The sequence below is a fragment of the Anomaloglossus baeobatrachus genome, chromosome 2, assembly GCF_048569485.1.
Source record: "Anomaloglossus baeobatrachus isolate aAnoBae1 chromosome 2, aAnoBae1.hap1, whole genome shotgun sequence".
Lineage (NCBI taxonomy): Eukaryota > Metazoa > Chordata > Amphibia > Anura > Aromobatidae > Anomaloglossus > Anomaloglossus baeobatrachus.
In genome coordinates this window covers 255850498-255864033 of record NC_134354.1, presented here as the reverse complement: position 1 = coordinate 255864033, position 13536 = coordinate 255850498, and the positions used below count along the sequence as shown (strand labels likewise).

The following is a 13536-nucleotide window of genomic DNA, read 5'->3' as shown; positions in this document are numbered from 1 at the left end:
CTACAAAACAGCAGGGGTAAACTCTAAGCAATGACCACAACTTTCACATGTAAGTCTGGGACACCACACCTAACAAACCAACATAGAAAGAACTGTAGCTGGCATGGGTGGAAGGTTTCAACCAACATAAAGAGGGGAGCTGATGTAATAGGTCTCCATACAACATGAGACCAAAAGAGCAAGCAGACCAGCAGAGATTAACTTTTGTCTGCATATATTCAGCACATAGCAGGTCTAAACCTGAGTCTTCCTGTGATCACTGATCCCAGACAGCAGAGAAACAATCAGGCGAAGTGTCAGAATCTGGAATTTGGACAGCGCCCAACTCCCCCAAGAGAGTAAGGGAAGTTTGTGCAAAACTCTGTGTGACAATGAGAAACTCCAATTGTAGATATCACCTGTGTAAGTACAGTTTGGAATGTTTAGTGCAGCAGTGCACATTTGGTGCTGGCTTTTTGTTTTTTCTTCATTGAATTGGTCGGTGGTTGACCTCCACCTTGCTATGCACCCCAATTTGGGATGTATTCCATCTGTCTGGATTTTGGCGGTTGGTGACTGTTCACATTAAGTCATCAGGCTTTTTCCACAGGCTATTTACTTTATGCAGCATTTGCTTGGACCTGTCCCGCCCACAGCCATGACTCAGTCATGGGTACGGGATTGAAATAGACCAGGTGAGTGCTGCTAAGAGCAGTTCTACTATTCATATGTGAGGCCGTATGGCACATTTTATAAAAATATTTTAGTGTAGGACTGCTTCAAATGAGATTTGCCGTGACGTGGCGAAGCAGCTCAAGAAATTGCAATTTTTTGCCAAAAATCTCAAAAATTTTTAAAATAAGTACAGTTTGGAATGTTTAGTGCCGCAGTGCACATTTGGTGCTGGCTTTTTGTTTTTTCTTCATTGAATTGGTCGGTGGTTGACCTCCACCTTGCTATGCACCCCAATTTGGGATGTATTCCATCTGTCTGGATTTTGGCGGTTGGTGACTGTTCACATTAAGTCATCAGGCTTTTTCCACAGGCTATTTACTTTATGCAGCATTTGCTTGGACCTGTCCCGCCCACAGCCATGACTCAGTCATGGGTACGGGATTGAAATAGACCAGGTGAGTGCTGCTAAGAGCAGTTCTACTATTCATATGTGAGGCCGTATGGCACATTTTATAAAAATATTTTAGTGTAGGACTGCTTCAAATGAGATTTGCCGTGACGTGGCGAAGCAGCTCAAGAAATTGCAATTTTTTGCCAAAAATCTCAAAAAATTTTAAAATAAGTACAGTTTGGAATGTTTAGTGCCGCAGTGCACATTTGGTGCTGGCTTTTTGTTTTTTCTTCATTGAATTGGTCGGTGGTTGACCTCCACCTTGCTATGCACCCCAATTTGGGATGTATTCCATCTGTCTGGATTTTGGCGGTTGGTGACTGTTCACATTAAGTCATCAGGCTTTTTCCACAGGCTATTTACTTTATGCAGCATTTGCTTGGACCTGTCCCGCCCACAGCCATGACTCAGTCATGGGTACGGGATTGAAATAGACCAGGTGAGTGCTGCTAAGAGCAGTTCTACTATTCATATGTGAGGCCGTATGGCACATTTTATAAAAATATTTTAGTGTAGGACTGCTTCAAATGAGATTTGCCGTGACGTGGCGAAGCAGCTCAAGAAATTGCAATTTTTTGCCAAAAATCTCAAAAATTTTTAAAATAAGTACAGTTTGGAATGTTTAGTGCCGCAGTGCACATTTGGTGCTGGCTTTTTGTTTTTTCCCTATTCTAAACCATGTTGCTAGTCACATCCTTAAAACAAATCTGTCAGCAGTTTTTTGATATTTTATCTGAAAGCAGCATAATATAGGAGCAGAGAGCCTGATTCTTGTGATTTGTTACTTATTTGACTGTGTCCTGTAGTTTCAATACAATCAGTGTTTTATTATCGGAGATTATCACTCGCTGACTAGGTCTTATGTGCAGGCAGTCCAGCTAACATGTGTAACTTTGCCTCCCGCCTCCTATTCCCATAGTGATTGGAACTTACTAACAAATCACAGTGTACACATGAAGCTACTAATCATTAGTGTGGATGGGATTATACAGGACTCAACATTCTGATCTCTGCTACATCTACAACAGAGAAATCAGGGATTCTATCAAACCGGCACCAAACAGACCAGTAAAACATCACTGGATTCAGACTCTTTACCCCTATACCATGCTGCTCTCATATTACATAGCGAAAACCTGCTGACAGATTCCCTATAACATTATCATCTAGGGCGCATGTCCTTTTTGCCCTGTTGGCATTACTACTGTATGGGAAAATAAATAAAAGCTGTTTGATCATGATGGCAAACAAAAGGGAAAGTGAGTATCACAATGACTATGGAATAGCGGAGGACCAGTGCTTCAAAGCTGCCCCTCAAGCAAGGGGGCTCTCTGCTAACACTATTCTCAGAGATATTCATAATGGTGGAGAGGCCTGAGTCTCCTTGTTGGCCCTGCTCTTGTCCAGTCCTAGTCTGAATATTCCTCCCCCCAGGGGGGTACGAGAAAGGAGTGTGATGAAACACAAAGAAAAAGATAGACAGGGGAAAACCAAAAATCTATCACAGAGGTGAAGACCGTAAGAGGTTCAGGAGGAAAACCAAGAGCAAAAAGGAAGCTACAAAACAGCAGGGGTAAACTCTAAGCAATGACCACAACTTTCACATGTAAGTCTGGGACACCACACCTAACAAACCAACATAGAAAGAACTGTAGCTGGCATGGGTGGAAGGTTTCAACCAACATAAAGAGGGGAGCTGATGTAATAGGTCTCCATACAACATGAGACCAAAAGAGCAAGCAGACCAGCAGAGATTAACTTTTGTCTGCATATATTCAGCACATAGCAGGTCTAAACCTGAGTCTTCCTGTGATCACTGATCCCAGACAGCAGAGAAACAATCAGGCGAAGTGTCAGAATCTGGAATTTGGACAGCGCCCAACTCCCCCAAGAGAGTAAGGGAAGTTTGTGCAAAACTCTGTGTGACAATGAGAAACTCCAATTGTAGATATCACCTGTGACTCAGTGGATTTGAGTTTTCTGTGTAGGTAGGAGAGGGAGGAGGGCTGGAGCTCTACCTCTAGCTCCTCCCATCATTACAGAATCTCATCAGTAACAACTTATCTCCTATCTCAGTAATTTGAAAGTATTCAATAAAGACTATATTACTTACCGGTAATGGGATTTTCCTGAGTCCACGACAGCACCCACGAGAGAGGGATCCGCCCCCTTCAGGACAGGAAACCTACAGATAAAAAAGGGGCAGTCCCCCTCCCTCATCAGTTGGTTGCAGAGAACCGGGAGAGGAACCGCCAATGAATGAATATACAAAATAGACAAATCCCAGGACACCAAATGGTGAAAAAACAAACAAGAAAGGGCAGGGGTGTAAAGGGTGCTGTCGTGGACTCAGGAAAATCCCATTACCGGTAAGTAATATAGTCTTTTCCTTTCGTCACGACAGCACCCACGAGAGACTTAGAGAGAATACACTCAGAGGGTGGGAAAAACTGCGCGAAGGACCAAGCCTCCAACGGAAGACAGGAGAAGAACAAAGGCAAACCGGCAGAGCCCGAAAAGGCGGACGGAGAGGACCAGGACGCAGCCGTACAATACCATCGATGGAGACACTGGTCACATCCACCCAAGGGGGATGTTACCGCCCAGAAGAAGGATCCGACACCGAGGAGGCCAGAGGAACTCGCTTCACCACAGACGATAGGGAAACAGCATTCCACAGCCATCGGGACAAGGGACGGCACGCCACGTGAGGACCACAGCCGGAATCCTGAAAGACAAAAACAAAGAACAAAGACCAAACCCCCCCGCCAAGGGGCCGATCTAGCGACATAGGCGAGGACAGAGCCCTCCGAAACGAAAGGAATGGAGAAAACACCCCGCGCAGGAAAGAACCCAAAGACACCCCACGCTGCAGGAGAGCAACCTGAACCGGAACACCCCAAGGAAGGAAGGACCAACGGACAGAGCCGGACAGGCGCGAACACGCCCAGGAGAGGCAAGGGCGACCAAGAGGCAGAGGAACAGGTACAGCACCATACCGGACGAGGAGGAGAAGAGACTCAGAGGAGAAGCAGGAAGCCCGAGGCGCCAGGCCAGGCGGAAGGCCAGGGAGGCGCAAGGCGGCAGAGGTGCAAGGCAGGAGCGCCGCAAGGAGCAAGCACAAAAGCGCAAGTCCCAGAGACGCAGGATGAGAACACAGGCCCACACGACCAGGAGGTCCCGAGGCACAGAGGCCCAGAGGCACAGAGGCCCAGAGGCCCAGAGGCACAGAGGCACAGAAGCACAGGGCCCAGGATGCACAGAGCCCCAGAGGCACAGAGCCCAAGAAGCACAGAGCCCAAGAGGCACAGAGCCCAAGAGGCACAGAGCCCAAAAGGCAGAGAGCCCAAGAGGCACAAAGCCCAAGAGGCACAGAGGCACAGAGACCAAGAGGCACAGAGACCAAGAGGCACAGAGACCAAGAGGCACAGAGGCCAAGAGGCCCAGAGGCCAAGAGGTACAGAGGCCAAGAGGCACAGAGGCACAGAGGGCAAGAGGCCAAGAGGCACAAAGGTACGGAGGCCAAGAGGCCCAGAGGCCAAGAGGCCCAGAGGCAGAGAGGCGAAGAGGCATAGAGGCGAAGAGGCACAGAGGCCAAGAGGCACAGAGGCACGGAGGCCAAGAGGCAAGATGCATCGAGGCACAAGGGCCAAGAGGTACAGAGGCCCAGAGGCACAGAGGCCAAGAGGCACAGAGGCCAAGAGGCACAGAGGCCCAGAGGCACAGACGCACAAGGGCCAAGACGACAAAGGCCAAGAGGCACAGAGGCCAAGAGGCACAGAGGCATAGAGGCCGGAGCCAGGAGGCATAGGGCCCGGAGGCCCAAGCCAGGAGGCACAGAGGCCAGGAAAGCACAGAGGCCAAGAAGGCACAGAGGCCAAGAAGACACAGAGGCCAGGAAGGCACAGAGGCCAGGAAGGCACAGAGGCCAAGAGGCACAGCAGGCCAAGAGGCACAGAGGCCAAGAGGCACAGAGACCAAGAGGCACAGAGGCCAAGAGGCCGAAGCCAGGAGGTACAGAGGCACGGGGCCAGGAGGCCCAGAGGGCAAGAAGGCACAGGAGCCAAGAAGGCACAGAGACCAAGAAGCCAAGAGGCACAAAGGCCAAGAGGCACAGAGGCCAAGAGGCACAGAGGCACAGAGGCCGGAGCCAGGAGGCACAGAGGCCAAGAGGCTAAGAGGCACAGAGGCCGGAGCCAGGAGGCATAGAGGCACGAGGCCAGGAGGCCCCGAGGACCCGAAGCCACACAGAGGGCCGGAAGCCACACAGAGGGCCGGAAGCCACACAGAGGCCCGGAAGCCACACAGAGGCCCGGAAGGCACACAGAGGCCCGGAAGGCACACAGAGGCCCGGAAGGCACACAGAGGCCCGGAGCCATACAGAGGCCAGGAAGCCACACAGAGGCAGGAAGCCACACAGAGGCCAGGAAGCCACACAGAGGCAAGGAAGCCACACAGCGGCCAGGAAGCCACACAGAGGCCAGGAAGCCACACAGAGGCCAGGAAGCCACACACAGGCCAGGAAGCCACACAGAGGCCAGGAAGCCACACACAGGCCAGGAAGCCACACACAGGCCAGAAAGCCACACACAGGCCAGGAAGCCACACACAGGCCAGGAAGCCACACACAGGCCAGGAAGTCACACACAGGCCAGGAAGTCACACACAGGCCAGGAAGCCACACACAGGCCCGGAAGCCACACAGGCCAAGAAGCCACACAGAGGCCAAGAAGCCACACAGAGGCCAGGAAGCCACACAGAGGCCAGGAATCCACACAGAGGCCAGGAAGCCACACAGAGGCCAGGAAGCCACACAGAGGCCCGGAAGCCACACAGAGGCCCGGAAGCCGCACAGAGGCCAGGAAGCCGCACAGAGGCCAGGAAGCCACACAGAGGCCAGGAAGCCACACAGAGGCCAGGAAGCCACACAGAGGGCAGGAAGACACACAGAGGCCCTGAAGCCACAGAGACCAGGAAGCCAAGAGGCCAGAGGCATCGAGGCAGGAGGCACGAGGCCAGGAGGCAACCAAGGCGTGCGGCCAGGAAGTCCAAGGCACAGAGACAGTACACATAGAGGCCCGAAGGCAGGAGGCACCGAGGCCAGGAGGCACAAAGGCCCGAGGCCAAGAAGTACAAAGGCCCGAGGTCAAGAAGGTACAGAGGCCTGAGGCCAGAAGGGCACAGAGGCCCGAGGCCAGAAGGCACAGAGGTCCGAGGCCAGAAGGCACAGAGGCCCGAGGCCAGAAGGTACAGCGGCCAAAGGCCAGGAGGGACAGCGGCCCCAGGCCAGGAGACACAGTGGCCCCAGGCCAGGAGGCCCGGCGGCCCAAGGGCAGGCAACACAGAGGACCAAGGCCAAGAGGCACAGAGGACCAAGGGCAGGCAGCACAGAGGAACCGAGGCACAAGCCATGAAGCACGAGGCCCGGAGCACGAGGCCCAGAGACACAGAGGCCCGAGGGCAGGAAGTCCGGAGGCCCGGAGGTACAAGGACCAGGAGGTCCAGAGATCCAACCCCCAGGAAGCGCAAAGGCTAGGAGGGTCAGAGACCGGGAAGGCCAGAGGCCAGAGGCCAGGAGGGCGCGAGACCTGAGGACAGAGGACACAGAGGCCACAGACACCAGGAGGGCCCGAGGCCACAGAGGCCAGGAGGACCAGAGGCCACATAAGGCCAGGAGGCCCAGAGGCCACCGAGGCCAGGAGGCCCAGAGGCCACAGAGGTCAGGAGGCCCAGAGGCCACAGAGGCCAGGAGGCCCAGAGGCCAGGAGGCACAGATGTCCAGAGGCCGGGAGGACACACACAGGCCTCATGGGCCAGAAAAACACACAGGCCACAAGGGCCAGGAGACACAGAGTCACAGGGGCCCGGAGCCCATAGGGACCAGGAGGCCCTAGAGGCCACAGGGGTCAGGACCCACAGAGGCCACAGGTGCCAGGCGCCCACAGGGGGCCAGGAGGTGACAGGGCCCACGAGGCCACAGAGCCCACAGGAGCCAGGAGCCTACAGGGGCCACAGGGGCCAGGAGTCCACAGAGGCCACAGGGGCCCGGAGTCCACAGAGGCCACAGGGGCCCGGAGTCCACAGAGGCCACAGGGGCCAGGAGTCCACAGAGGCCACAGGGGCCAGGAGTCCACAGAGGCCACAGGGGCCAGGAGTCCACAGAGGCCACAGGGGCCAGGAGTCCACAGAGGCCACAGGGGCCAGGAGTCCACAGAGGCCACAGGGGCCTGGAGTCCACAGAGGCCACAGGGGCCTGGAGTCCACAGAGGCCACAGGGGCCTGGAGTCCACAGAGGCCATAGGGCCCTGAAGTCCACGGAGGCCACAGGGGCCCAGAGTCCACAGAGGCACAGGGGGACAGGCAAACACAGAGGCTACAGGGGCCCCAGACCATGCGGCAGAATCCAGCTCCAAAGCCCGATCAGGAAGCCACACAGCCCGGCCCGAAACCACACATCGACCCCGGACTAGCGCAGGCAGGGACTCCGGGACGATCCCCCGTGCACTGCCGGGACACCGCCGAGGAAACAGCGCGTGGACGCGGCCCCGGACACAACGCACCCACCGTGCAGCCAGAAGGCGCAGCCCGCGCCACAGGGAGAGGCGTCGGCCTCCGAGCACAGATTTTTCGCCGTGTGGCTGTGAAGACGCAGGCACGCGTCAGTGAAAGGCTCCGGCCCGACCGCAATAGACTCACCAGCATCGCAGCGTCCGGCCAGGATGGAGGGGACCACGGGCTTCCCAAGGAACCTTTCCGGCCGCTCCCCCGGAAGTGCTCCTGTATACTTCCGGGTCACTGCAGCAGGGAAGCGTGCACCTTCGACGCGGCAGGGCCCCCCCCGCCGCGCACACGTCTGGCAGAAGCACACCCTGCTGCAGGCGTCATATCTCCCGGAGGCAAAGCCGGACCAGGAGAAAGAGGACGAGGTGCACCGGAGGACGGAGTCCACGAGGGGAGCTCCACCGACCGTGCTTCCGGATCCAGAGCTCCGCCGTTCCCTTGGAGACCGCACGGACTCACCGGACCCAGGTACTGTAGGTTCCTCTCCATGCAGGACAGGAAACCAACTGATGAGGGAGGGGGACTGCCCCTTTTTTATCTGTAGGTTTCCTGTCCTGAAGGGGGCGGATCCCTCTCTCGTGGGTGCTGTCGTGATGAAAGGAAAATACAGATTTTACCTGAGAATTGAGAATAATCAATTCTAGCAGACAAAGAAACAAATTTGTCTGATAAGAAATATTACAAAGTTGCTTATTTTCGTGTGTGCTACTGATTTAATAAATAACAATGAAAATGACGGTTATGCTTTAAAGGGATGACTGGAACCAGGGCAGGTGCATTATGGAGTTTGTGGACAACCAGTAAGGAGTTGCAGTGGCAGGGAAAACTAACAGGCTAGGTGTTCATATTTTATTATTTCTTAATCCCTTCCTGGCCTATCTATTCATCATGCTTTGGAGCCAGGAGACCTCAGAGCGTAATAAATACCTTTGTAACAATAACCGGGTCACATCCGATTAGCATTAAATGACTTGATACGTGCCTATTCTCCAGCTGAACTTGAGCAAATCTGTCAAGTTCAAATTTCGGCAGACTCGCTCCTCTCTACTATGATGTTCGTTCTTTTTAGAGTTAAGGGGGCTTTACATGCAACGACATATCTAACGATATGTCGTCGGGGGTCACGGAATTCGTGACACACATCCGACCTCGTTAGCGACGTTGTTGCGTGTAACAGCTCTGAGTGAGTGTTAACGATCAAACATACTCACCTAATCATTGATCGTTGACACGTCATTCATTATCAAAATCTCGTTGGTCGTTGTGGACGTAGGTTGTTCGCCGTTCCTGAGGAAACACACATCGCTACGTGTGACACCCCGGGAACGACGAACAACACCGTACCTGCGTCCTCCGGCAAAGAGGTGGGCGTGTCGTTAATGTGGCTGGTCACTGCCCCTCCGCTTCTATTGGTTGGCCACTGTGTGACGTCACTGTGACGGCGCACGAACCTCCCCCTTAACGAAGAGGTTGTTCGCCGCCTACAGCGACGTCGCTAGGAAGGTAAGTACATGTGACGGGTGTTAGTGATATTGTGCGCCATGGGCAGCGATTTGCCCGTGACACACAAACGACGGGGGCGGGTGCTTTCACGAGCGACATCACTAGCGATGTTGCTGCGTGTAAAGCAACCTTTACTGTCTATGACCATATTGGCTATATCTATTAGGAAGATCAGAGTTAAGTCAACTGATTGATGTAGACATGATGGTGGTATTATCAAGGAAAATGACTGCAATTCTATGACATGGCCTGGTGTTTTATCAAGGAACTTACATTTTAAACTTTCCTTCCCCTAAAATACGGTCTTAAATACAGTAAGTCTTGATCTACGATGTTCATTTTAAAATGTATTAGATATATAACAGTGTGTTTGTCAGAATTATTAATACTGTATATAAAGATAGTCTGCGGTTTGTTTTTTATTTTATATAGAAGAATGTCCTTAATGACAAACTGTTTCCTTTTGTGGTTATCTGCAACTTCCAAGCTTCCTATGATATAGGCTGGGGAAGAATGATGAAGAGACGTTGGTCACAATGATTGTCACAGTCGTATAGTGTCTTCTGCCCGGGCACATAACCAGCATCATGTTGGTCAAGTCATGGCTTTTTCATACAGTTCTGGGACCCATGGCTCTTCAGGTTTTCTTCTATACAACGACACAATGTAAGTTACAGATTAATAAAATTCATTATTGCTTACTTTTTAATGCAAGTACATTTTTTTTTCTTGACTTGAAAATGCATCTTCAGTATGATGGAAATTATAATGCTGAGGAAGAACATGATCACATTTTTACTATTATTAATTTTAGGAAAAACGCAATTCATATAGTGTGTAATATGTCATGAAATAAAGTGGTGATCATGGATGTAATCTCATGGACAATGCCTATGGTGGCGACACCATTGACAATCATTAGATGAAATGTTGCAATGCAGCTCTGCCATTCTCATGTTGCACCCAATGATGGAGAGAGCTGAATGTGGAGGCATAAAAGCATAGGGTCAGGAAAGACTGAAATGCAAACTGAATGTCATGGTTCTCTAGACTATATTCCCACAATCAAGTTCCATATGTAGCACAGTATGGAGCTTGTGAGATTCGGGGAGTTAAGAAAGAAGTCACCTTGTATAAATTATTGTGTTTCAAGGTATATGTGTTTGGAAGGCAAGATTCTGGATCTAAAATCAATTATATCATGGAATTGAGTTTGCTGTTCAATAAGCAGGCATTCACTATGGTGGATAGAAGGAGAATGGTAATATGAAATTGCAGGAAAATTAGGCAGGTAGTAGGGCAAAAGAAAGTGGTGTAAGGCCAGAGTCACATTTGTGCGTATCTTTCGTGAGTCTCTCATCGCATCACCCGGCACGGCCGCACATTCTCTGGATGGGAGTGGGGCAGCTGCTGTATTTCTATGCAGCTGAGACGCACGTGTCCAGCATCAGGCTGTGCCGGGTGATGTGATGCATGACTCACACGAGATACGCACAAGTGTGACTCCGGCCTAAAGGGAAGGCTTAGTGAGGTTAGTCCAAGTGTAGCACAATCCAACAAGTTTACCAAGTTTTCAGATAATGAGGAAGTTAGTTCAGGGGTAGCAATGATACAGAAAAAGACCCTGACAGGTAGGGGAATTTCTGCTCCAACAAAAGAGGAATAAGGCTATGTGCGCACGTTGCGTACAAGCCCTGCAGAAATTTCTGCAGCGATCTGAAGAGCACATGTGCGCTTTAGATCGCTGCAGAAATGTCCGTAGTGAGCGCCGATTCCATGCGCTCTGCCTGCAGCTCCTGCCATAGACAGAGCAGGAGCTGCCGGCAAAGCGCAGGAAAGAAGTGACATGTCACTTCTTTTTGCGCAGCGCTTCGGCAGTAGCCGAAGCGCTGCGCTCTTAAACGCCACGTGCGCACGGCCCCTGCACAGTCTCCATAGACTGTGCAGGGGACGCAGGACGCATGCAGTTACGCTGCGCTACAAAGCGCAGCGTAACTGCATGTTTTTACGCGACGTGCGCACATAGCCTAAAAGTGCTGGAGAGGTCAGACATATTTACAGGTCACTGCACACAGGCTACACAGATGTACTAGTGACAATGCTCTGAAGCCACTGGAATTTTTGGTAATAAACCGGCAGCTTTACTAATCTTTATTTATGTGGTTATTATTTTGAAACTTTTTAGAAATGGTTTTAAAAAATTTTAAAGCACTATAAGAGATGACTGTGGAATTTTTAGATAAACTGAGTGACTGTATTAAGTCTTCCACTAGCACCTCATTACAAGTCCAGGTAGAATTTGGAAAGTACAATGAATGAAGCTGGTGTAACCCTCACCGGTGGTGAGGTGGCGAGCGGGAATAGACCCACTAGATCACAGGGGGTGCGCGGGCTTACCCACATGTGCGAGGGGCTTGACTAAGCGCCTATTTAGTAAACGCCAGGTGCCACTCTCAGAGCAGTGTACGCTAGTGTGGCAGCTGGTAGGCATTTAGTCACGCCCCTCCTACATCTGGGTAAGCTCAGGTTCTCCTTAAGGTCCAGTGAGTCCACTGGTGAGCATTACAGATTTCTCAGGCCGGGAGGGTGAGTGTGCTGGCGTCCCTGCTGCGGAGAGGCAGAGTAGGGCAGGGACGTCGGTTCTACAGCTGGTAAGGGTCCTCCACAGACAATATACAAGTTGATGTTCTAATATTGTGCCCAATGAGCTATTATTAAAGAGATTACTGAAAAAAATAATTTGCACTACATAAAAAAAATTCACAACCTACATGTCAGAACTCAAGTTTTGTCAATTATGTCTTCATGTGGTGGATATTTTTAGATGCTAACATTAATATTTTCCTACACCATCATTTTCCAAAGTTGGCTATATTCCTTCCTTGAACTTTGTCTTAATATCTGAAGTTGCAGAATTTCTGCAGCATTTCTGCACCTGTTATATAAATTAGGTTACTTCTGTTTTATTAAATTGCATTTTTGAGTGTGTTTTCTTTATTTATTGCAATTTTGACTTTGCATTTTTTGTCTCTTGTTTTAACCCCTTCACTTCCTGGCCTTTTTTCACCCTCCTGACCAGGCCAATTTTTACAATTCTGACCAGTGTCACTTTATGAAGTAATAACGCTGGAACGCATCAACAGGTCCCAGTGATTTTGATATTGTTTATTTGTAACATATTGTACTACATAATAGTGGTAAATTTAGGATAATATTTTTTTAGATTGTTTGTGAAAATCTCCAAAATAAGTTACCCAATTTCTACTGAACATCGCAATATCTCCCATTTGACTGTACAGTATTGTTTGGCCACATGACAGGACTCAAGGAGAGACATTTGACTTTTGGAGCACAGATTTTGCTGGTGTAAGGGGGGCCAAGGCTACACCACCCTTGCAGAAGTGGCTGACACGTATGAAGGTTTATTAAATATAATAGTCTGAACGGTGTACTTTGGTGAGTGGCCACAAGATGGCAAGGTGGCCCAGTGACTACTTTCCTGACACCCCTAGGTAGGAAGGGGTTAAAAAAAAGGAGGGGGAGAGAGTATAAATAGGGCAGGATGTAGGAGGAGGTCAGGTGAGTCTCCAGTAGGAGAAAGAGACAAGAAGCCCAAAATATCAAATTGAGCAGATCCTGAGGGTTGACCCTTAACACCGAACACACGGGGTCCTGCTCACTAGAGGACTGTTTTATCTGCGTCCCCAGGAAAGGGGTTGAGTCCAGATGGTCTGGGTGGCATCCGTTTTCCTGGATAGAAAACCCAAAGAATTTCCCTGCGAGACCGTAGGTCAGTGGGCTCTTAAAGGAGAAGAGTAGGTCCTGGCCAGAAGCACGGATGGAGGAGTGTTGTCAGAATAAACCCCTTCAATAGCACAAGCTAAATCCCTGTGGGTGGGACAGAGAGGCTAAAGGACCTTTTGAATTGGTCGGTGCAGTATGATGTCAGACAGGGGAATGAAGGGCCTAGTCACATTCGAAGAAGCTCAGGTGCCAGGAAAGCAGTCAGCCAGTAAATTGAACGTTGAAATGAAATGAGTTTGGAGGGAACTCCGTCGAGGTCAGAAGCGGTGCCCGTGTAAGGCGATCTGAAAGTACTCACTTGATTAATGCAACTAAAGTTCCGCTGGTTAAAAGAAGTGCATCTGTGTCAGATTCATTGTCTCATATCCAAAATATATGATTCAGGTGAAACCCCAAAAGGATCTATTCACTAATGAGGCAGCAGAGTTATGCAAGACTCTGTTTTACCTCTGTTCAGTGGTGTCCTTCTTTTCGAAGGTGCACAAAACAGTTGTTGACTGCACTTTTGTACACACATAATAATGATCGACACCGCCGGACCGCAGGCCAGATAGAAGTTCAAA

The 13536-nt window shown here is 50.6% G+C and overlaps 1 protein-coding gene across 1 annotated transcript in view; it reads left to right on the top strand.

Annotated features, from left to right (window-relative positions):
* The first annotated feature begins 9730 nt into the window (after window positions 1–9730).
* LOC142289798 (uncharacterized) overlaps window positions 9731–13536 on the top strand; it is an 89832-nt gene continuing 86026 nt past the window's right edge. Inside the window, exon 1 of the mRNA XM_075333729.1 lies at window positions 9731–9835. Within this exon, the coding sequence (XP_075189844.1) occupies window positions 9757–9835 (79 nt within the window). The 5' untranslated portion in view covers window positions 9731–9756. The remainder of the gene's footprint in view (window positions 9836–13536) is intronic.